At 34.0% G+C, this 25,504-nt stretch overlaps 5 protein-coding genes across 10 annotated transcripts in view; 4 read left to right on the forward strand and 1 right to left on the reverse strand.

Moving 5' to 3' along the window:
- Nucleotides 1-5,991, forward strand: part of LOC108227999 (sterol 3-beta-glucosyltransferase UGT80B1) — an 11,242-nt gene extending 5,251 nt beyond the window's left edge. For 3 of the 5 annotated variants that reach the window (XM_017403449.2, XM_064094435.1, XM_017403457.2), the window contains 7 exons: nt 45-258; nt 696-911; nt 1,479-1,538; nt 1,638-1,677; nt 2,485-2,706; nt 3,795-3,896; nt 5,706-5,991. In XM_017403449.2, the coding sequence (XP_017258938.1) occupies nt 45-258; nt 696-911; nt 1,479-1,538; nt 1,638-1,677; nt 2,485-2,706; nt 3,795-3,845 (803 nt within the window). In that variant the 3' untranslated portion in view covers nt 3,846-3,896; nt 5,706-5,991. Of the gene's footprint in view, nt 1-44; nt 259-695; nt 912-1,474; nt 1,539-1,637; nt 1,678-2,484; nt 2,707-3,794; nt 3,897-5,705 lie in introns of those variants that run through there. The other 2 variants (XM_017403465.2, XM_017403474.2) reach the window with 2 other exon arrangements.
- Nucleotides 4,834-5,991, forward strand: LOC135149878 (chemocyanin-like). Its single transcript, XM_064085677.1, has 4 exons — nt 4,834-4,843; nt 5,092-5,551; nt 5,648-5,658; nt 5,706-5,991. The coding sequence occupies exons 1-4, from the start codon at nt 4,834-4,836 to the stop codon at nt 5,879-5,881; spliced, it is 657 nt and encodes a 218-aa protein (XP_063941747.1). The 3' UTR covers nt 5,882-5,991.
- A 175-nt stretch (nt 5,992-6,166) lies between these two features.
- On the forward strand, nt 6,167-7,932 carry LOC108228034 (basic blue protein). Of its 2 annotated transcripts, XM_064094441.1 has the most exons (4): nt 6,167-6,358; nt 6,435-6,742; nt 6,861-6,941; nt 7,466-7,932. In XM_064094441.1, exons 2-4 carry the CDS (start codon nt 6,562-6,564, stop codon nt 7,663-7,665), a joined length of 462 nt encoding a protein of 153 aa, XP_063950511.1. In that variant the 5' UTR covers nt 6,167-6,358; nt 6,435-6,561; the 3' UTR covers nt 7,666-7,932. The 2 variants fall into 2 exon arrangements, with proteins under 2 accessions (XP_063950511.1, XP_017259000.1); XM_017403511.2 differs by having other exon boundaries at nt 6,167-6,742; nt 6,823-6,941.
- Nucleotides 7,933-8,822: 890 nt separating this feature from the next.
- Nucleotides 8,823-15,791, forward strand: LOC108228024 (uncharacterized). Its single transcript, XM_017403486.2, has 7 exons — nt 8,823-9,603; nt 9,714-9,857; nt 10,637-10,709; nt 12,919-13,024; nt 13,100-13,196; nt 15,200-15,295; nt 15,381-15,791. The coding sequence occupies exons 1-7, from the start codon at nt 9,097-9,099 to the stop codon at nt 15,522-15,524; spliced, it is 1,167 nt and encodes a 388-aa protein (XP_017258975.2). The 5' UTR covers nt 8,823-9,096; the 3' UTR covers nt 15,525-15,791.
- Nucleotides 15,792-16,332: 541 nt separating this feature from the next.
- On the reverse strand, nt 16,333-17,793 carry LOC108220159 (pentatricopeptide repeat-containing protein At5g16640, mitochondrial-like). The gene has a single exon (XM_017393847.1). The coding sequence runs from the start codon at nt 17,791-17,793 to the stop codon at nt 16,333-16,335; it is 1,461 nt and encodes a 486-aa protein (XP_017249336.1).
- Between the last annotated feature and the right edge of the window lie 7,711 nt (nt 17,794-25,504).

Below are 25,504 nucleotides of genomic sequence, written 5' to 3' on the forward strand. Positions count from 1 at the left end.
TATAATGCTTGTGTATATTATATTATCTTTGCTGATATCTGTAGATTATTGGCCTTTAAATGTTCGTGTTTGTGGCTTCTGGATGCTCCCAAAGGAATGGCAGTATTCATGTAGCAAATGTCAGAAACTCTCAATGCAGCTTTCCCCAGAATGCTTGCACACTGAGGATGCTTTATGTACAACTCACAGTGGCCTTCAATCTTTTCTTAAGAGTTCAGCATCATCACTGGTTTTCATAAGTTTGAGTTCTGTTGGAAGGTAATTTGCCCCGCCGCCTCCGTGGGATGGGCATTAGATTAGGTTCATTAGTTTTGTTTAATCTATCACAAAAACTTGAAATGATTTTTACTTCTGGCAGTTTACTCTACCAAGATATATCAATATCTAAATGATTTGCAGCAGCAATAATTTTTTGATTATCATCCCGTCCAATATTACTGTGCAACAAATTTATACCTAGTATATGAGTATGGCAAGAGCAACACCCCAAAATTACTTATAATCTGTTCTCTAAAGGTATTTTAATATCTGGATGCGCTATGGTCATTGTGATTTCTGTAAAATAAGCTGATATCTGAACACACATTAAGAGTATACATATATATATACCCTCAAATTTCTACCAGTGGTTCCGAATGGTCACTTTTCTTCGGATTTGTTTGTATTTTGAACAAATTTCACCTTGCAATGTGCAGTATGGGTTTTTTAAGGAACGCCCGTCAGTTTCTTCAAGTTCTTCAAGCAGCTTTAAATATCACAAGTCACAGGTTCATTCTACTCACAGCTGGATGTGAATCTCTGGAAGCTGCAATACAAGTCATTGCTGCTGAAAGTACGTCTAGTTCACAACAAATAGAGTTGAGTAACAAAGGAATTACTCTTTTTGGAGGCAGACTTTTTTGTTTTTCTGGGTGAGCAATTCCTTGGCACATTTTTGCCAGCTTGGAAGGAAGCAAGAAATCTGTTATACTTTTGTAAAGTTCTTTAAGAATCAAACAAATTTCGCTACCTCCCCCCCCCCCCCCCCCCTTTTTTTTTTCTTTTTTCTTTTTTTGTCACAAAATTTCACTACCCCTAATCCTGATAGTTTAACCAACTGCAGATGAGTAGTTTGCAAGATTATTTTTAAGGGAAGATGATTTAACTGTTAACATATGGACCTGGTGCACTTTATTTTTTAAGAATTTGTTGGTTAGCATGGGGAATATAAGTCAAATTAAGATAAAAATGTTTCGACAAATCTATAATTAGTATTATTACTATTTCAGTATGTGAAGGATTGATATATATATTTATAAATTTGATTGATCTCTTAAAAAATTTATTGTAGAATTCTGACTCCTGGTTCAACTTCAAACCTAAATTATTTGGATGAATTTATAGCATTGCAGAAATAGAATTACAGAATGTACCATAGTCATCCATTATCTGTTGAATGAATTCTGCTTAATAATGGTTCACCTTTTTTGACTAGCTAGTTCCATACCGTATAGTTGGATGTTTCGAAGATGTGATGTTGCCATTCATCATGGAGGCAGGTTAGTTTTATCCCTTTTCTCTATCTTTCTACGAATATTATCCACTTTTTCTTCTGTTACTGGATTGCTATAATGTTTCTTGTTCTTACATTCTACCAGTGGATCCACCGCAGCTGCACTACTTGTGGGAATTCCACAGGTGTCTATTTTCTTATCTCAGTGCTTCCTTATTGCTAGTCCTGCATTGCTTCATACTTTTCCTGAGTTATGTGATAATTCTAGCAAGTGGTTATGAATTTGTGACGGAAGTGACTAACCTTAAAACTCAAATGCTTGGTTCAGCATTTGGCAAACCTTAAAAGAATTGTATACTTTGTATTACTTATGCAGATCTAGGAAATAAAGCTTACATGCACAGAGACTTGTGAATCAACAATCAAGTCATGTCTAAGTTAGTGTTCAAGGAATCTTTAATCTAACTCACTTAAGTATAGTGTTTCTGACCTACTAATGCTGTACACAGCAAAGTGAACTTTATAATAGAACCTTTTCCAGTTTTAGCTTTTTGGGACACATATCCATTAACGTCCTCCATTACAATACAGTAATATTGCAATTTTTAATTTTTGATTGCAATATATTAGTTTAGTAACCATCTTGTTGAAGTTTAAAGTAATATAGTAATTGTTATTTGTATTGAGCCTTGTGCACACTAGCGCTTGTAATTCTACTTTGGGTATTCCTTAAACATTGTACTCACATCATTAATTATTGACTAAAATTACATAATTATTTTGTACACAGAAATACTTAAATTAGAATTATGTCTCTCCTTGTAGACTACAAAACTGCTCAGGTCACTTTTTTCTAATCATTTGCTTCTCTCAAAGTCATTTTGTTTTATATTTAACACCAATATTTAACTCATTCTGGTCTTTTTCAATAAAGCTGATGAATATTAGTCTCTGCTGCCTCCCTTATCTTATGTGATTTATATTTGTTGCAGATATTGTGTCCATTTCTTTTTGATCAGTTCTATTGGGCAGATAGGATGTTCTGGCTTGGAGTTTCACCAGAACCATTGAAGAGAAATGACTTGATTCCGGTTGATGGTGGCTATAAAAGCATCAAAGAAGCTGCAGAAAAATTGGTAAGGTCCATAAGTTATGCCCTGTCTCCAGAAGTCAGAGCATGTGCGTTGGAGGTTGCTGAAAGATTATCTCTTGAGGTAATGCTTTCTCTTGAAGACTCTAACAAGGGCATATATTGGTTTTCAAGTTCGCCCATAAATCATGAATTGATATTTTACTGTTATGATGAAAAAGTTAACTGACCCTAATAACAATCAGATATATAGTTCCTGAGGATAAATTTTTCTGTCTAGGACTCTCCGTCGCCTCTTCTGTGGCAATTAAGAGTAATACTTTTTCGTCAAAAAAATAAGAAGAGTAATACTTGCTCTTGAGAGCCTGTAGGCTACTCCTATATGCAATATGTATAAGAACTTGATAACATTAAGTTTCATAAAGATGATAAGGTTCCTAATTTAAGATTGATTCTTTATTTTGTTAGTATATAACATAGAACTTCGACTTCGATTTCTTTTAAATGTGTCGCCTAAGGATTTGAAACTATCATATATTGAACTTTCCAGATATGTGTTTATACAGTAACTCACTTGATGACGGTGTATGTTACAACTGAATATCACTATTATTACGTGTACGTTGATGTTCCTGGAATATGCCGAAGATAATCGATAATAGTTTTATCAAGCAGATGTAGAATGAATAATCCATTTATTACTTAATTTATTAGAGTTACTACACCTCGTTATATGTTAAAGTTCTATGTCACTGTAATTTGTGTTTTAAGACAGCTTGTTTGGCATCTTCTACATTTGATTTGGCTAGATTAACAGAATATGTAATTTTTACCTTGATGTCATTAAAGATCTCAATAAAATGCTGTATATGTTTATTTATTTTTATCAATATATATTTTTTAAAAATTGAATTAGAAGACATGATTTTTGTAAAGGTAAAATATCACAGAAAGTGTATTCAAATTTAAGTATAATCCTCTGGCTGTCTGTTTCCTTTCATCATTAGCCATGAAGACAAGTTTTGATATTGCATTGGCTAATGTACTATTCTAATATTCTTCACGTTGATGGATTTTGTTGTTGTCATCAAACACAGTGGTTATCTCAGTTTTCAACATGTCATGTAATGTTTATTCTCTTTTTATTGAGATGTATCAGAATTCAAAACAAAATCAAGCTCATGCTGCATGTTATATATTTTCTATTCTCAGGATGGACTATCAGAAGCTGTTAGAATTTTAAAGGAAGAATTGAGCAAATAGTTTGTTCTTCTCTTCTTGATCATGGGTTGGATAATGTCACAGAAGTGTTAGGTAAGATTATATGGTTTTTGCTCCTCTATATATGTGAAGTATAAATCTTATAGTTTGTTTCATGAATCGGGGGTTGTGTAAGCAAAATTATGTTGATTTACTCGTTTCTTGTTATCGATTTGTTTTCATATTGATATGATTTCCAGCCGTAGATAAGGCAAGACTTTGTTTTCTGGGTAATATATTACATTTCCTAATTTTTGTAATACTGCACTCCTAAATAATAGTTGCTCTGACTGTTTGCACGTTTATTAAGATTGGAAAAAAACATGTTTTAATATAAAACATATATATTTATATCAAATAAAAGTCTAGAATCTATATAATTATTTGATATAATATTTTAAATTTAATAATAAGTAATTGAGTATAACCATGTTTTTCTTGCACCTTGAAATACATGTCGAAAGTCAAAGCAACTATTATTTAGGAATGGAGGGAGTGTATATGTTCATTTTTAGCGATTGGACTACAATTAATTAATTGATACATCATTGCTAAACATAATGTTTCACAGCAGCCCATGTGGCATCTTTTGTTTTGCATTTCGTGTTTTCCCAGTAGGAGAGCTTTTATTTTGAATAAAGTAAGATATATCTCGATACACTTTTATACTGTAACATAAAAATTGACATGTAATAGTGCTTTGTTTGATATTTATGAGTCAAGTTGTTCTCGATTAATCAAGTCCAAATTTCACTTATGCTTTTCAATACAAAGACCTGGCTTGATAGGGAATAAGGTAGGGTTGGACAAGACACAATTAGATTCAACTTCATTGTCTCAAAAAGCATAATTTTTAATGAGTTTGAATTTGAATTGATATAGACCCATTTGGAAAGTCCTGGGACACTTTGAATCAAAATAGACCTTGTTGGAAAGTCTCGCGGACTTTAAATCAACTCGTTTCTCAACAAGGTTGAGTTTGAACAAAGAGATGTGTTCCAGTAATTGCCATGAAATTTTAATTTGACCTGGGAAAAAAAAAAGAAGCAATCCCAACCAAGTTAACTGCTAGTCTGCCACCACCAACCCTAACATATAGTGGTCCAATCACTATTTAGAATTGCTGTGTCTTTAAGCTGTATTGACTGTTTTCAATGCTCAAGGACTCCTAACCTTACAAATTTTCACTCACACTTAACAGTCCAAAAAGAAAAACATAGATATTAGTTGAAAAAGTGAGGTTGACTAGTTCATGAGTTTAATCAGTCCTGCAACAATTCAATTATCAAGCTAGGCAAATGCAGTACATTTAACTACATCTCAATAGCATACTACACAACAAACTTCTATTTTTTCATCAACAAAACACCAAATGTGGGAAGAAGCACTGCAGTGGCAGTGGCCTTGTTAGTGTTTTGCTTGGTAGCTCTTCAATACGAAGTAGTTCAAGCTGCAACATACTCTGTTGGATGCATCAATGGTTGGTCGTCTTACTCTGGTGGATGGCCAACTCATTATGTGCTTGGTAAATGCTACAACTTAATTATTTGCTCTATGAAAATTGTAGTAACAGTGTATATACTAGTTACTGAAACAACATGGTTGATGCAAAACATAACACTTGCTACTTTTACGCATAAGATGTCATATTTGTTAATTTCAAATGATGGAGCAGTATTTGTTTTCCTTTATTTTCTACATACAAATCAGTAAATGTCCACAAAAGGACCATTAAGTCGCTTTCTCTGATTCATATTGCTTCTATGATTCTATCTATATCTTTAATGAGATGGAAATTAGAGAAGCTACCTAGCTGGTTAATTTGAGTGATAAATAATAATCTGATGACGTGTTTACTCACAGTTTCAAATTACAATCCTTCGACTCACAATGTGGCTGCTGTAAACCATGGAGGGTATAACAGTTGCATAACACCGCAGGGAGCCAAAGTGTACCAGAGTGGAAATGACAGTATCAGACTTGTCAGAGGACAGAACTTTTTCATTTGCAGCATTTCTTTTCATTGTCAAGTCGAATGAAGATGGCTATTTTTGCAATATGATCCATATGTATTTATATATCATATATGATATAAATCACATTTGTCAAATGGCCTTATAACTATATGTATTTTGCTTCTTTTTTTTTACACTTTTTCAAGAAATAGCAATTATTTTGGCACATTCTGTAGATTACTTGCTGTGAAGGCGTGTTTTTCGTTTCTCCGGTACTGAGTCTACCATCGGTGGAAAACAGCTAACTTTCGGCTTTTTCATGATTTGATTTTGGTTGAATGCCAGTTCCATGCAACATCATTAAACCAGATACAGTTTGAAGATTAGATGGCACTAAAATCAGTTTGTCATGTAAAAGGTGTTATGAAATCCTGCTGCGAAACAGGTGTAACATACCAAAAACATGGAGAAGCTGAGAAAACTCGTCCTCACATACAGCAACAGTTCGGCATGCCTGATTGCTTCTTCAGCTTATGAACTTAGGATAAGCTTTCTGCATTGGTAAATCTGGAATCTAAACAAAATTAATATTAGTATATATATTGTGATTGCGAGTAACAATTACAGTGATGAGCAGGACCGCCCAAGTATAGAGACTTGGGCAAACTGCAACTGTATATAAACAGAGACTACAACTGCTGCCTACAAATTCTTTGCATTCCTCTGTTCGTCTTCGTTGTGTTCGAGATTTAATTTGGAAAAAAATGAAAGTGTGGTTCATCTTATCGATGCTAACTTTCTTGGCATTGTCATCTTCGGGCATTGAAATGGCTGCTGCACGTAGTCATCACCACCATCACCATCATCATCGTGTAAAAAGTGGCGAGACAGTGCACTTTGAACCTCGTATCCCGACTGTCCCCTCCACCCCATGGATTGGCCCAGGTATTATATCATATGCAAATACAAACAAGCTCTCACCCTCTTTGTGTAAAGTTACTAAAGTATTTAAATTTCTGTGATAGACGCTTATTTGATTGTTGCGACATAATTGGTAATGCAGCGGTACACAATGTGAGTTGGAACTTCAACGTAAAGGGTTGGCCTTCTGGCGACATTACCTTTCAGGCCGGTGACATACTCGGCAAGTCAGCATCCTTCCTTCTCATATATATTGCATGGTTTCAAAACTTTCACTTTAGCTTTACTTCAGTACTTTGTGTTACCATGAGAATCTGTTTACAGCAGCTAGCTACCAGTTCCGAAAAAAAGTTGCTGCAAAATGAACTTCATTATAATAAAATGAATGTCATGTATTCACTATTCAGCAATTTAAGTATCATAGTGGTAAAGACTTATTCTGATACTAATTAGTCAACTATATTAAGGAAAGTATCATTATTCGACAAAAGACTGTGATACGGTTTAGATCATGAAATTTCAGCCCGGTTTAACTGTAAGGAGAATGAGATTCTAGGACGAAAGATTGTAATGCCATTTAGATCATGACAGAATTCTAAGGAACAAATTTTTGGCTAGAGTTGTATCACAAGCAAGTCTGATGCACATCGAAGAGATGCATGACCTTTCCAAAAAGATTTAGCTCCTCGCGCATAGCTGCTGATTATTTAACATGAAGTACTAACAGATTTCTTTTGTTGTGGGCAGTATTTAACTATGACCAAGAACTGCATAATGTGGTTTCTGTCGACGAGGCAAATTACTTGGCCTGCTCCATTCCTGATCTTGCGACGGTGTATACTTCAGGGCACGATGAAATAGTGCTGCAATCCGGGACAAATTATTTCATCTGTGGCACCATGGGTCATTGTGTTGCTGGAATGCTCATAGCTGTCACCGCAGCTTGATCACAGTATCATTCAGTTGGTGAAATTTTGTAGGGATTTTTTTTGTAATACCATCTATTGGTACTAGTTCAAGAGTTGCTTATGGTTCCAGTTTGGTGCAGAATCATTGTAAGTTTCTGTCTCCTCAATCATATGCAGTTTTTACCAGAAAATGTTATTTGCAGCTGTTTTTTTCCCAGAATTTATTGTAGTAAACAGAGATTTAACTTTCGGAATATTATCTTGTCTTCGAATAATTTGTCGAATTTAAATAATCTTTTTTATTAAGTGATAATAATGAAATCGATTACGCTAACAAAAAATATATTCTATTAGAGCAATATTTATTCTATTAGAGCAATATTAGGGGCATCGAAATAACTCTCAAAAAACACATGACATGTTTCGATTGATGGAGTTGATATGTATAGAGAGGAATCATTAAATTTATGTATGGTAACCAAGAACGATTTGACACATCATTTTCTATGAAAGTTTTGAGATATATTTTTTAAATCTGTCATTACTTATTCTATTAACATAACTAAAAAATACCTCATTCTATGAAGAACTCAACAAAGTCCAAATGGCTTTACACTATTTTGATCACTGAAGTTGACACTTAAAAACACATAAATCATCAAAATATGAAATTATCCGGTTCAACAATAATTAAAGAAACAGAATTACCAGAAATATAAATAGACAAATGAGAAACTGAAATTCAGAACACCGTCCCTCAAATTTTCACCCCTCCCTAACAACTCCCTCTCTTCCATTATATTCGATAAAGACATTTCATTAAATAGACTAACCAATACTCTACATGAAAGTGGAAGGCTAGGTATCATGTTTTGTAACTGCTTTTTCAATAACATTGAGATTTAATGAAAGTGGGCGTACATTTATATGCAATTCCAGTGGCGGAAGCGGACCGTTTGGTAGTTGAATGATTTATGTGTGTTTTCGTACAAATTTGGATGACTCAAAGGTAGTAATGAATTCCGTTCCTGAGTTGATTGATGCTTTTATCTCCACGACAAAAAACTGTCTCGGTACACAAAATTATGGACAACACATGAGAATCATCGTTACCAAATAGCAATGCATTTCAGTTTCAACAACTCAAACACACCTCTTAACATACAGTGAAACAGCACAATATACTTCTCTCTCTCTCTCTCCCTCCCTGTCACATCTCCCTCCCTCTCTCTCTCTTTCTCTCTCTCTCTCCCTCCCTCCCTCTCTCTCTCTCTCTCTCTCTCTCTCTCTCTCCCCCTGCCTCATCTCTCTCTCTCTCCCTCCCTCCCTCTCTCTCTCTCTCTCCCTCCCTGTCACATCTCCCTCCCTCTCTCTCTCTTTCTCTCTCTCTCCCTCCCTCCCTCTCTCTCTCTCTCTCCCCCTGCCTCATCTCTCTCCCTCCCTCCCTCCCTCAAATCTAAACTAAAAAAAATGTCATATTCTCTCTCCAGCTTCAACCTCCCTTCCCTAAACCCAAAACCCAAAATACCCTCCCTCACAGCTGCAACCCACTTCCCAAATTACATCATCAAGGCCTCCTCTTCACCTAATCCCAATCTCTCCACTGACCCACCTTCCAAAAGGTCATTTGCTGAGGCTACTGGGGACTTTTTCCTTGGTTTTGCTTCAAGAATCATCAAGAATCGTATTGAGGGCAAGGGTGATTATGGTGGTGATGATGTCAAGATGTTTGGCTATGATGATGATGATTTTGAGCCTCAAAATGTGTTATTGAGGGGTGGTAAGGAGGGAATTGCTGCTGTTTTGGAGGATCCTCTGCAACCAGAAGTGGTTTGGGAGCAGAGATTGAAGGATGTTGAGGCAGAAAGACTGCGAAAGACGGTTTCGAGTCCCGGGTTTAGTTTTTCTGCTGCTGGATTGTTGTTTCCTTACCATCTTGGAGTTGCTAAGTTGCTTATTGAAAAGGGGTATATAAAGGTACAAACTTTATGGGGAATTCTGGCTTCTCTTTTATATTGTATGTTTGTTCATGGACGAAAGACGGGTGAGGATGCTTTAAGTAAATGGATTGTGTCTTTGTATCTCAGGATGACACACCTTTAGCCGGTTCATCAGCTGGAGCAATTGTTTGCGCTGTAATTGCATCTGGATCCAGTATGGAAGAGGCTTTAGTAGCTACTAAAGTATTGGCTGAAGATTGTCGGCTTAGGGGAACTGCATTCCGTCTTGGGGTATGTTTATTCTTAGTGGAAATGTTACACCAATGCTCATTGTATTGTTATGACAGTATGTGCTAACAGCAACAACATTCACAAGCAACAAAACCTTTCAGCTAATTAAACAAACAGTTAGTTAATTGAGCTGTTACTTTTACAGGGAAGGGGAAATAACTGTATTGTAGCATGTAAGGGACAAAAGGGAATAAGAGGAAAATAGAATAATAAATTGATTGAGAGTGAGCTAAGTCTCGATCATTGGAAGGAAGAGAATAAACAATGCAAGACATACATGATGTATCAGTATTAAGTAACCATAGGCATTGTTGCTCCAGCTGATAAAGTTCCTCAAGTACTCCAGAAACAACAAAAAAAAAACTTCAAACAGCTTACTTAACCTGGTTGAAAGGCATGTACAGTATGCTTCTAGAGATTTTTTTGTTCAATCTGTGACTAGCCTGCTTGTAACCTCTGGAGTACGCTAGCGTTTTTTTATTCTCGTTATTAGGTTATGAAAGCATAGGAGATAAATTGTCAATGATTTTTTTAAGTTTGTTTCATTAGATTCTTTGTTCATATGCTGATTTATAGTTGACACAACATTTTAATTGTGTTAACACTTTTTAGCTGTTAAATATTAAAATATCGGATATATGTATTTTTTAAGCACATAACTTGGAGCATATGGTTTATAAACGAATTTTCCACTTCAAAAGATTTTTATTTACACTTTTGTTTTAAGTAGTGCTATTATCCAGAATTTTCAAGCATTAATCATCCTCTGTTATTCCCAGGCTATTCTCAGAGAAGTTCTTGTGAATTTTTTGCCAGAAGATGTTCATATAAGGTCCAATGGAAGAGTCCGAGGTTAGCCAAGCTCTTTCTATATATAAGTATGCTCACATAACTGTTAAAACTGCTTACACGGGGAACAAATGTAGGTAGAACTACCAGGGTTCCAGTCATAGGATCTTTTAGAATATGAATATCTGTAAACAAAGTGTGTGCACATGTGTTGTGCTTTTTTGTTTTTAAGAAAAAATTGAAAAAATTTACATCAGAACATGGTGCGTGAATGCCTAACTTTTATGTTGGGCGTTTCAGGCTGGAATAGTTTGGTACAGTACCTTGGTTGTTGAAATAGCTAGATAGTATATATTATTGGATTTATTTGTTTTCGTGTCAGACTAAGTGCTGTTACTGCCTTGGGGTTGGTCATGAAGCAAACTTGGTGTACATTGCCTGCCACCATGAACGGGATTCTCTATGCTGTAGTCTAAGAAATTTCTTTTCTAAACTCCAGGCATTCCTCAGGCCCAGCTTGTCCAGTGCCTTCCTCACAAAGTAGCTTTCTTATAGTGTTGTCAATTTAACAGTGCTCGGAAAAATTTTCAATTGAAAGGTTATTTACATAGGCTCTATGGGGGATGGGTTTTAAAAGGTATTAATTATGTAAGTAATAGTGACAACTGACAAGTAAAATGAAAAGAAGCAAGCCGTTTTCATTTACTTTCGATGAACAAGGCTAAGCTGATTAGTTAAAAATGTTTCATGTGGTGGCGAAAATGACCGTTGGAATAATTTAGGTTTGGCATATTCAGAGTTGAAAAGTAAGTCGTCAAAGGCAACCGACTTCTTAACAAGCCGCACCAACAGGTTGATGAGCATGGGATCTTAGTTTTTGCAACAGAAAAATTCTGATTCAATCCATAATTTAGACTTCGCACAACCTGACAACTTCGGTCGCCGGCTCCCCTGTCATCAGGTCACCAACTTCCTGTTCAATTCTTTCGAAGTCATTGGATCCTTTTACGCGTTCGAAAATCCCCCCCCCCCCCCCCCCCCCCCCCCCCCCCCCCCGCTTTTCCACTCCGTCCCGAAGAGTAACTAGGACCAATTTAGTCACGTTTTCATGTTCCAATTGAACACTTTCCCTTTCTGATTATTCTCAAACTCAAAGGAGTTGATCGGGATGGCGAAACAAACCAGAGACTAGTTCTTTCATCTATTGGGAAAAGAAAAGTCATGAGTTAACCCTACAACTAAAATAGCGACGAAAAGAGTCAATATTCGCCCGTGAAAACTTTATCTTCTTGGATTGATAATATTTGCTCAATCCAATAGGATAAAAAGAAAAAAATAAAATAATAATACTATATTAAAAATAAAATTAATATATACAAGCAATACCACAATCTATGCCTAAATTGTGTTGCTAGATCCTAACTGGACCTTCAGTCCCTATTCCAGACTATTGTTTTAACAAGGGATAAATGAACTAGCTATTTTGGCCCGTATCGCAAATTCATAGAGGCATCATCCTTGCATCGTCAGTTACATATCCTTCTTGGATGCTATCTCGCTAATGCATGTTGTTAGTACAGTACTCTCTCAAAAACTTTTTGAACCAGTAAGGAGTAGTGACAGATTACAGTATAGAAGTTCTACATCTGGAGTCTCATTGGGGATTTGTTTTTCTGGTCATAAAATTTGCGTTGTTTTTAGAATTTATTAAAGGAAAATAAATCCATTCATTATGTTCAGAGTTTAACATTATACAGGTCATGTTTTAGGGCACTATACTAAAAAGGTGTTGTTTGGTCATGCCCTTACCTTTTCTTATACTGTTTTCAGTGTATGTTGAAATTTCCTCGTGTGTTGGAGCATTTAATACGAGGGTGTCATTATGTACTCATTGTACAGTTCTTGGGTGTCATTATATACTCATCGTACATTTCTAGGGTGTCATATGTTATTTATCTCTTTTCAAGGACATGAAGACCTTGTTTTAGTAAGTATCTTGTGATTGTTGTAATTTCACCTTAATATGTTGAAGCTTCCATGTTTGTGTGTGCTTGTTTGCGCCTTTAATAGTGCTCGCAGAGTTACTGGTCTACCGATAACTATATTGCTATACTTTCTTTATTGCTACTTCGGTTTTTTCAGACATATGTTCTTAAACCTGTGCAGTTTTCAATATCGATAATGTGATGAAAGCTTAATTGAACAAAAAGTTAGTTGGCATCTGTATCCAGCTTTATAAATCATGATAGATAGTAATATAATTTTATCACAGTTGCTGTGACGCAGATTCTTTGGAAGCCCATAGGTCTATTGGTTGACCAATTTGACTCTAAAGAAGATCTTATCAATGCAGTTGTCACATCATCCTTTATTCCAGGGTAGATCTTTAGTTTTTTTTACTCATAATAGCACTAAATTATTTGCCGAAAGTTGAATTAATGAATATCTTGTAGATATCTTGCTCCAAGGCCAGCAACAATGTTTCGGAATCGTCTTTGTATAGATGGTGGTTTGACATTGTTTATGCCTCCTACATCTGCTTCTAAGACGGTATTTCCTTGCTATACTTATTCAAGTAATTGTCTCTTTTCTGCTTCTTTGGTCAAATATATGCCCTATTATAGAGTAACCTTCCGCTTGTGTTTATGTGCGTACCAAATACCTGGTTCATTAAATCTAGGGAAATTCTCAATAGTGCCCTTCTATTTTTGGCTTTTCTGAATGGTGCCATTTCGTGTTTGTGGACTTACAAGTGGCACCCTTGAACTATTTATTTATATGGATCATGCCATTCTTCAAGGTAAACGTTAGTCAACGTCAATTGTTTTCAATTTTTCTTCTTTATTTAGTTAAATATGTATTACCTTATTTTAAAATAAAGATGAAGCAGTTGATAAATTAAGATGTTCAAGTAAACAAAACAAAACCTCTCTATATGTCATAGTTGGGTCCTAAATAAAGAAAAATTATTAGAGTTCTATTACAAAGAGAAAAAGGTGCCAACTCTGATTGGGTTGATTCTATTCCTACCATCTTCTCAACTGATTCCAGTTATAGATATGTAATCAATAACATTCATATTAATTTGTAGTATATATTTTGTTAATCTGATTGTATCTATTCTTATGTATTTACTGTACTTGTATATTTGTATGTCTAAAGTCTAAACTGAATTTGGTCTTTCATATGCATGCTTTTTTGATTATTTGAGACGTAAACTTTGGATCTTTGCTGTGTGCATAGCCTAAAAAGTATACTAATATATAATTTAAGGTTCTTAAAATTTATATGTATGTTCGAAAGATTATCAAGAATTTGTGTTTAACTCGAATGGACACATGGTATGGTTATCAGGGACGTATGAATAGACCTTGAATACAGCGAATTATAGTTTAATAATATCATAGGGATTAATCACAAATTGGTCACTAAATTGAAGACATGATATCACTTGCTTCTTAGGGTATCAATTAAATCACTTGAGTTACTATAAATATCACACAACTAAGTTTATATGTGTTCGATTTGTGATGATCGTTTGGTTTTTCTTCTGAGTTCTATCCATTTGTTTTACATGCTACCGCAACCAAATAAAATCTTGTAAATCCTAGTATCTCATAAAAATATTTTCATAATATTATAATTAACCTTTTGGTTTTTATATTAAAGACTTAAATCTATTTAATGTAGAAAAAGATTTAACATAGTGAAACTCATTCTCTTCGCACGACCACCTAAAAATGAAAATTTGTGCATATAGTGTTCTTTTTTTTTTTTTCAGATAGTAATATTTAAAATTAATTTTTTTGTATACCAAGTTAAGTGCTTCAAATGATACCCATTGATATCGGTGAAGGAAGTGAAATCTCGTCTCCACTTTAATGACCAATTTGATATTAAACTCCTAATATCATACATTCAAGTTAAGGTTTAACACCTCGTGGTTAAACAATGTAATTCATATTTCTCTCTAGTCCATTTTGAGAGTTCTATCTCAACAACAAACTCTAAAACCCTACCATGGGAATGTTTCTTATTTGCCATGAACATCAAGTCCCAAGGTTTTGGAACCTAAGAAGAGGCTAGCCTCCCCACAAGTTATTTTAATGTGGCCAATTTCCCACAATGCCCTGAACTATTTACAACTAGGCGGCAGTTAAGATTTCATAATTCAAATAGGAAAAATGACTTAAAACTCTTTTGAATCAATTTGGATAGTCCTATGTGGCTCGATTGGCTAGATTAACACGTTAATGCTGCGATAATTTAGTCCATTCCATTCTTAGGGAGAAAGATGCATCAGGAATGAATGGGAAAACTGCCGGCCGGAATTAGATAATAGTTTATCCCACTTAATGTTGTTATACTTTTTGTTTCTTTGAAAACATTTCAATAGAATTTTCATTTTCATTTAATTGTTCAGTTTCTAATTTTGCCTTGTTCAGTTCCTTATTCTTCCCTCTTCTATACAGATATGTAAAACTTGTCAAAAAAAAGAAGAAAAAATCTGTTCAGTCAAGTACATTGATATGTTGTTACTTGTTGCTTTATAGGTCCGTGTCTGTGCTTTCCCTACCAGTCGTTTGGGACTGCAAGGAATTGGGATTAGCCCAGACTGCAACCCTGAAAATAGGGCTTCTCCTCGACAGGTAATTCTGACCTGAAAATTGAAAGTCTTTTTATTTGAATTTTTATTCATCTCTGATTATTAGATATATTACTTGTTTTGTACAGCTTTTTAACTGGGCACTTGAGCCAGCAGAGGACTCTATTCTTGATAAGCTGTTTGAACTGGGATACCTCGATGCAGCTGTGTGGGCAGAACAAAACCCAGTCGAGATGCTTGTTGAAGAAAACACGCCACTGCACAGTATCTAATTGATAATTTTGGTACGGAAAGGCAGGATTTCCCTTTAGGCTTTAGCAGTAAATGATCAAATGGAAGTTGGAACCATCGATCATCTCGGCCAGGTATAGATAATATCATATCAAAGGAACACAAACATGTAGCTGTTTCCATCAAATAGTATATAAGCGTTTGTATACCCTAGGGAAGTAGGAAAAATCAGATAGAAGTTGTACTGCACTCTGTAATATATCCAAAGTTTACGAAAATATAATGCATAAAATGCAATTGGTGTGCCATTACTGTATAAATCTTTAACATTTGAGAACAAAGTGAAGAACTTGGCAGTTAAATGATCCCTACCCCTATCAAACTTTGTACCTTTACAATCCTGAGAAGCAATAAATGACAGATAGTTCCTGGCATTACGTAGCTGATGCAGTAAACATGAATGTTGCAACTGCAGCTGCAGTCCAGCTGCTGAGAAGCCTCGACACTGCCTTGTAACATGGAGGTCGCAAGTCCAGCTGCTAAGAAGCCTCGACAATGCCTGATAGCCGTTTCATCAAAAACCGTAGATGTGAACAAACTGATGGCTGTCGAAGTGTTGTCTGTTTTGTAAAGTCCGTCAAAAATGGCATACAGGTAACAACAGTTGGTTCAGTTGGAACATATATCTCTCCCCTGCAAACCTTTTCTCCGAAAGAAGGCACTTGCAAAGAGTGTTACATGTCAGACCAGCTACAAAAGCACACTTCATGATCCCACGGAGCACGTAAAACCCAGGATCGACTCAACTTCTTCATCTTTCTGCAACCAAAACCCCTGAATGCTGAGTAACTACGTCAAGAACTTTTTGCGCAAAGCAAGAGTAGATGGATCATCCTTTTCGGTACCCAGAACATCCAGTATCATGCAGGTGGTACATGAATCCAGTGAGAAGCCACCACCAGACGGCCAACACATTCTGTCCATGAGTCCACAGGCTTCATTGTACTTCTTATTCTGGATACATCCGCGGATAAGAATGTTGTAGGTGACATTATCTGGCAAACAATTTTCAGCTTCCATTTGCCTGAGCAGTTCATTTGCTTCATCCAGAAGCCCTTTCTGACAAAATCCTTGAATCATCATAGTGTATGTCTTGACGTCTGGTTCCAACCTAATCGACGAAAGGTTATCAAAGAGAATTTTTGCCTTACTAAGCTGCCCGTCGTTGCACAATCCATTTATCAGGATACCATATATGTAAATATTAGGAATCAACCCATTCCTTTCCATTTCGTGAAACAACGACATTGCTTCATCGACGCCATTTTTCTTACAAAAGCCGTCTAACAAAATGCCGCATGTCACTATATCAGGAACTACCCCCATACTTTTCATCGTACTCACCACTGCCACTGCTCCATCAATTTTTCCTCTCAGACAATATCCGTGCATTAGAGTATTATATGTTACTACATTAGGACACTCACTTCGTTCAATTGTCATTTTAATCACATTCTCTGCATCTTCAACCCTCCCTACTCTGCAATACGCGTTAACTAATATACTGCTCGTGTAAACATCCGGACATACATTCATGACATCCATCTCTCTTAACAACCGATCAATCTCTTCCCACCGATTTAACTTGCAGAGCCCCTGAACCAACAAGTTGTACGTAACAACATTAGCATCCACCCCTTCCTGCCTCATATCAGAAAAAACATCAAGAGCCTGATCAACAAAATTCTTTCTACAAAGCCTGTCAATAACAGCACTATACAACACGACATCCGGTTCAATCTCATTCAGCCGTATCAGCCTCTTAATAAATCCCCTCGCCTCCACAGGCGACGACAACCCTTTAATCAAACCCGTGTACGTAACCACATTAGGCCTAAAACCACGCTTGATCATCCACCCCAACATCGAGAACCCACATTGGATCATATTCAGACGACAATAGCAGTTGATCACGGTACTGATCGTATACGTGTTAACAGGAATGTTCCAAGCGCACATTTGGTGGAACAATGACACGGCCACAGAGTAATGTCTCATTTTAACGAGCCCAGATAGTAATTGAGTGAAGTTGACAACGGAGAACAGGGTGCGCCACTGGAGCATTTCGTCGAACAGGTGGAGAGCGTCGCCGAGGTTTTCGAAACCCGATTTCGAGCTCTTGAGGAGGATTGTTTGAACTTCTCTGCGACGGGTTGTGGATAAGGATGATGTTGATGGGGATAATGGGGTGTTGTGGATAAATGGAAATGCAGCTCGTAATGGCATTGATCTCCGAAGAGAGAAAGCCATTGACGAGAAAATGTTAAGCAGGTTCCGAGCGGCGGGAGGGGGTTTTGGCGCTTAAAATTCAAAAGAAGCCTATCATTATTGTTAAATATAATTTATTCGTAAGGGAAAAAAGATTTTTTGGCCACTCAATTTATAGTGTTTTTAGAAACTTGCCATCTAATTAATTTTTTTTTTCCTTTTACTCACTTAGGTTAGGTTTGGATCTTTTTTTAACCACCAACTTAGGTTCGGATTTGATTACTAACATTATGATAATTTTTGCAGCATCATTTATACATAGTGATAGTATATAATATTTTGATGATGTGTCGTGTGTTTATATCTTAATATATAACAATAATAATATAAAATGAGCCGATGAAAAATTAAAACTAGGAAAAATTGTAATTAAAATTCTACAAATTCAATAAATCATGAATATGAAATCAATGAATTCAAACAATTCACCCTCCCTGATAAGATAAAATGTAATTGAGTGATATGATGCATCATCTTTCACTATTAACTAGCTCAGTCTAAAATCTCTCTCAAATTTATCTTCATAAATTTTAATAACTTTATCTTATTACAATTTTCAAGAGAAATAAATAGAGAGGTTAACTTAATTTTCGATGATTGCCCTCTATAATGCATCATTTTATTATTATTACTCCCTCCGTCCCTCTCATTATAACTTTATCTTATTTTTCTGATTTTTTTTGTGTGTAAAAATTCAAACGCTGAATTTTTATTCGGCAGACAAAAGTAAAATTATTTATGAAAGTAGTCTTTTAAAAGCCATAAAATGCGTATAAAATTTTTATCACCCAAAGTAAACGACGTTGGAGACATAAAAAGTACTATATATAAAGATACATACGTATACTAAATCATCAAAATATTATTACAGATTACCACTCTGTTTTAATAATGCTAGACAAAATTAATGTAATGCTAATAATTAAATCCAAACCTAATTTCTGTGACAAAAATAAATAAATGAGCCTAACATTAGTGAGTAAAATTAAAAGAATTATAGTTGAGTGGTTAATTTCTAAAGAAGCAATAAGTTTAGTGACAAATAAAATTATCATAATGCTGGTTATCAAATCCGAACCTAAGTTGGTGGATAAAAAAAGATCCAAACCTAACAAAAGAAACAAAATATAGTTAGGTGACAAGTTTCTAAAAACACTGTAAGTTGAGTGGCATAAAAATATATTTTCCCTATTCGTAATAATCAAAACTACAGATAGGTAATTATAAATCATAAAATTATTCATATCATGTTATGCTTCATGATTAGTGATTAGTGAGCTTGTTAATCAAAAACGGAATTTCATATTCATATATTTTAGTATTTAAATTACTTCTGAAATGAAATCTTTGTCCCACTTTATTAATATATCATGAATTATCCTTCCGTGAATATCAGTTCTCTTAATCCTCATTCTCACACATTTGATTCTTGTTTCTACTCAAGATCCAAAATTATCTTAAATTTTTATGTTTTTTTATTATTTGGTGAGTATCCATTTATCTAAGTGTATTATATTATTATTAAGCACAAAATACATGCTTGTTCGTAAGCAAAACGTGAGCTCAGCTTGTTTCAGAAAATTTGGTTCTTTTTGTTTATTAAAATATTCGATTTTAAATTAATAAATAGATGAATTTAAATTGTTTTTTGTTCTATTCAGTTCAAGTTCGAGATGGCTTCGAATTCGATTCAGGCGTATTTAGTTGGATTCGGCTCAAATAATATTTATATATATTTTAAAATTTGAAATGTTATATATAATTTAAATATCTTTAAATGAGAATTTCGAACCATTATCATAAAAAATTTGATATGAAGTGAGGTATGAGATACAAACAAGTACTCCCTCCGTCCCATAATTCTTGGCTTATTTGATTTTTTATGGTCAAATTGACCGAATTTTGACTACAAATTATATGTAATTCTCTTGTAATTTCAAAAATATAACATATACATAATATAATACGTAAAGTATATTTTTTAATGATATACTTTTTATGATTATTCTTAATCATATTATATATGTAATTTGTGTTCAAATTTTAGTCAATTAGATCATCAAAAGTCAAACAGGCCAAAAATACGAGTACGTGATCATTATAATAGCTGGCTAATGATTTGGACGTGATTGTTAGATTATAAATTAGTTTTTTCGAGATGGAATTCGTTGACCGAAAAAATGTGAGAGCTGCTCATGACTCGAGTATAGGAATCTGATGATTACAATAATTAGATCCTCAAATAGATATAAGTTATAGATTATAAATTATATTTCATAAATAAAAATTGATTGAATAAAATTCACATACAAATTTTAATAAACAACTCAACTCGAATTATTTATAAATATTTGATTCATTTATTAACTGGTCGAACTTAAACGTCACTTTCGTTTTATAGATTGACACTATTATTCAAAAAATTAAACTTAACTCGACCGAATCCTATCCAGTAGCCATTGCGGCGCTCTCTCACGTAAAAAGCATGAACTGAAGCTTGAAGCCCAAAGGCCCCAAAGCTGTCTAAAACGAGTGCTACAAAAAAGACATGATGTGTTATCCCCTCGCACAATTCACTTATTGTGCTCCAAATTTCAGAAATCAAATAGTACATTAAAACAGGGACGACCGGGGTCGGGACCGAATCGAGAAATAAAAATTTAGAGGAAATTTAATTAAAAATATTTAAGGACGAATTGGATGATATAATATGTCAGATTCTTTTGACAAACAATTTATGAATATTATAAATAATTATAAATAATTTAGCCCGCAAGAGTTGGTTCAGCTCGCTAAAAGAGGGGATTTGTATTCTTGTGTTCACAGGTTCGACACCCTCGGGCCAGAGCCTGTCGCGCGGCTGTGGGTCCTACGTTAAAAAAAAGAATAATATAAATAATTTATATATTAGAGATAAAATAATATTAAACTACGTTTAGTAATACATGTTTTATTTCAAATTTTAGATTTGAAATGATATGGTTTGATGTGTTATTTTAAATTTTCAAATTTATATTTAGTTGTTAAGAATTTCAAATAAAATTAAGACAATATTATTATTTTCGTATAACCATACATGTCATTTATCAAATTCGAAATTTGAAATGGAATTCAATTACTAATATCTTCTGAAATAGTGTTCAGAATCCAAGTTATCATCATGTCGTTGAAACGATCCCGTTGTGCTCGAAACAATGAGTCATCATCAGGTTTCAGAAGACTGTCATTGATCAACTCAAGCTTGTTCTTAGTTAGAGAACGCTTTCGGGGCCCAAAATTCTCTATATCTTTGAGTTTCTTCGAAATCAGAACCAAACCAAGATGATTGATGTTTTGCAAGTAAAGAGGATGAAGATTCGATGTAATAGCAGAGATATCATCAATTTTTTTAAATTTCAGAGCCAAAATTTCAGATATATTCTTGTTAGAACTGGAACTAGATTCATCATTCTTCGGAGTCTCATGAGATCCATGAAGAATAACATTTACATATATGTTCTTCTTCATGAATTCTCAAATTTCAAGCAATTGATAACGAGTAACAATCAAGATCAAAAACAACAACGAAAACTAGATACGGTATACTGTAAATCAGAGGGAACTATAGAAGATTTTCATTCTATAATTATCAAAATAATCAAGAGAAACAAGCTTATATGTAGAACACAATCATAAGAATCAACCAAATATAACTATTTTTTGAATCGAGTAAAGAAAGTAAATCTTACACGTAAAGAGATCGATGAAAAGAGATGTTTTCGAAGTGATTCAAGCTATTGTACGTAGAATAAAATGAAAATGAACGATTAGCATGGATTTGTATTGATAACAACATATTTTAATGCGAGATTAAAATTTGTTATCAATACAATATGTGTCTGTTATCAATACAATATGTGCATAAATACAATATGCATATATTGTATTGATAACGACATGAATTTTTTATACCATCATATGTATGCATTGACAGACCCATGATTAAAGTTTTACTGGAGGCAAAACTCAGTTAAGCAAATTAATTGATTCTTATATGATCAAAATCAGCCTAAATATACCATAATATAATATTTTGAACCTAAACTAAGTTGTTGAATTCGAATTTCCACGTAGTGAAAAAAATATTGAACATGGAGTTCATTATCATACTTTTATCTAATATCAGTTTTTTTCTCGATACTAAAATTTTCTTTTCTTCCTATCAATAAAATATAAGTTCGGAATGGATACAAAATGTTTCCTCCGAACAGCCAAGCAACCCAAACCAATGATCCAAATGTGGTGAATGAATTGTACACTTGTATTCTGGGGAACCTTTGTTTAACGAAGTCGGTATTATTAATATTCCTGCAACTAAAACAAACGCCGTGACTCTCTGACAATGCAATCTGCTACTTTTGTAAAGTTCACATTAGGGGTGGCAAAATCAGACACGACCCGAAACCCGACACGAACCCGACTCGAAAAAATACGAATTAGGGTCGGGGTTTTTACATTTCGGGTCGGGTTCGGGTCGGGTAATTTTTTACCCGAAAAACTCGGGTCGGGTTCGGGTTGACCCAGTGTACCCGAACCCGACCCGAAATATTTATATATAAATATATTATATTAATTATATATATTTATATTTTAAAATTACATATATTTATGATATATTTATATAATATTAAGAATATTTTTGTCACATATAATCTTATTAAATTATTATTAATATATTTTAATATATTATAATTAAATATAATTAAAACAAATAATTTTTAATAAATTTCGGGTCAAAATGGGTCATTTTCGGGTCAATCGGGTACTGAACAGGTCGGGTTCGGGTTGAGATTTTCGACCCATTTCGGGTTCGGGTCGGGTTCGGGTTGACCCAAAAACTGGACCAGGTAAGACAACCCGACACGAACCCGACCCATTACCCGAAATTGCCACCCCTGTATCACATCCTCTCTTTTAAGCCGGATTCGGTTTGGCAAAAGTGCAGCATATCGTAGTGTCCGTTCGGCTTTGTTTTTATATAATCAATAATTTATTGGTAATTTGTAATCTTAATTAATTAATGATCACCTTCATTTATGATATTTCATGCAATTTTAATGTGTGAGCTCAAAGAATATAGTACTCTTTGAAATATTTCTGACGTAAAAACATGATAAAATTCAATTTATGAATGAAAATTATATAAAATAATATTAGAATAGATTCCAACTAGACGCTACCCTACGAAAAGGAAAGCACGGTAATCACAAACGCGACAAAGACAAAACGACGACGTGAAGATCACAACTTGCATGTCCTACTCCTGCATGTGTTTTATTCGCTCTCACCTCTCACCAAGACTAAAATATTCTCACTTCTTATAATCGTTATCTCTAAAAAAAATTTAATATATTACAAGAAAAAACTTTCCTTTAATTACGTTTAAAAAATTATAATAAAGTATATTTGTTATTATAAAGAATTATAAATAAAGTATATCCGCTATATACCAGACATCTGAACATATATTTCTGATTAGGTTGTGATTATCACTATGTAGATTTTATTATAAATTTTAGTTTCATATATATATATATATATATATATATATATATATATATATATTAATTTTGATTCCAAAATAACTCTCTGTTATTTTGTGGATTAAAATTTTTGGCTCGTGCTGACTTTCCTCGATCGGTCTTCGTATAATAATATTTACAGCAATAAGAAGACAGGTTTGGGTAGATAATATAGACTCTATATGATTTAGTTTATTTTTCATAAATAAGTTTTTACTTTTAACAAATACTATAAATCACCGACTTGATACTTATTTCTAGATTATTTAATACAGTAATTATTATGAAATTTTATCAACAAGTAATATATTGGCCATTTCGGCAAAAAGCACCTAATTAACACCGGTAGATTCCGCTTTTTCTTTTCTTTTTTCATTTATACATCGATGTCAACTTTATATCAGAATCAGAAAAAAGGAGAGGGAGAGAGATGGGCCTTTCCCAGATTGATTTGACAAAAGTTACATAGTAGTACTGCTCTTACAGTTAAGACATGATTATTCTCTTAAATGCAGGTTTAAGAATAAGTAGCATGCAGATTAGCCTTGATTTACAAACTCAGCGTCCTGATGGTGACTCGGCCTTTATGCTTTACAGCTTCGATTTTGTTTTAAATCATTTGCTTTCTTCGTCTAACCCCTGCCTGGCCAGCCTGATACACATGTATTCCCTCACGGCGTGGCAGTTTCGGGTAACAGGTTATGTTCGTGTCAGCAATCATGTCGATTTCGAGTCGATTTCGAGTCAATTTCGGGTCAAGCTAAAATCACTTAAAATTGAATAAAACTTAATATTGAAATTATTAGAAACGAAATTCTAATTTCGGGTCATGTCGGGTCCAGTTCATGTCAAAACGGGTGATTTTCAGGTCACTTTTGGGTTTTGTCTCAGTAAATCGGGTTACGGGTTCGGGTCGTGTCTGATATTGCCAGCCCTCTCCCGCCAAGTTCTTTACGTTACCTTTTGGCACGCGTTTTAAGATTTCTATTAAGTATAATTTCATAATATCTTTTTTTTTAAAAAACTCTGAAAAATAATTTGACGTTTATACTTTTATTAAAAAAATATTATGAACTATATTTTATAAGAGTATCAAAATACGTGTAAACAGTGAACTTGAACTTTCTCGCCGGGACGGAGGGTGTATTTGTGTTACATGCAGTTGGAGTTGTGCTTATTTTACAAGTCGGAACTCATTTTTCTTTTAAAAAACTTTTTCCGTAAAACCAAACTAGGACTCGTCGCAGTCAGTTGAATTGAGGGTCAGTCTAGTTACAATCTCAGTTAAACTTTCAATACAAATATCTACTATTGACTTTGCATAGTATATGCATCTAAATACATCATCATACGTGTTTATATAATGTAAATTCTGTGTGGGTTGTTAGATTGCAGGTGAATATGTGTTTTGTTTTAATTAAAGCTCCTGTTTCGATATTAAATTATGTTGGGAAATATGTCATGCTCCATAAGCTTCTATAAAAATAAAATTAGTGGTGATGACTATCCTGAAAAATACAGATTTTTGAAGATAATTGGTACAGTTTTAAGAATGTTGATGTTATAACTTATAATAGCGGTAGGAAAAAATGTATTGAAAGAAAAAAATCTAATTGTGAATTATTTTTTTTATTGAAAGACAAATAATCTCTTATATTCACATAAAAAAAATAAATATCAACGATTCATGACTTTTTAAATAGAAAACACTGGCAATATGACCACTTTTTTTTTTTTTTTTTTTTGAAACTGGTAATATGACCACTTTAAAGATACGAGATTATCAGACCACTTGTATTCAAAGTGCCTTGTTCAACCGTTCCTATTGGTTGTTGGTCCAGTCTACGGGAACAACTTTATGTTCACCTACAATCTATAACTCTCTACGTGGTCCTTTACAGCGAGTCTCCAAATTTGAATAATCACAATTTATCTTTAAAATTATTTTATTAAGTCACAAATTATCTCTAAAATTATTTTAAATATTATAATAAGAATAAATATTCTTTGAATTCAACCGAGTTTATCTTTGTTATGAATTGAAATGATGATTTGATCCAAATTTCTCAATTAATATAAAATGATATCCAAAATCGTCTCGTATTACTTACTTATTAATAAATAGAGCACGG

This window comes from Daucus carota, chromosome 1 (genome assembly GCF_001625215.2).
Source record: "Daucus carota subsp. sativus chromosome 1, DH1 v3.0, whole genome shotgun sequence".
Taxonomy (NCBI): domain Eukaryota; kingdom Viridiplantae; phylum Streptophyta; class Magnoliopsida; order Apiales; family Apiaceae; genus Daucus; species Daucus carota.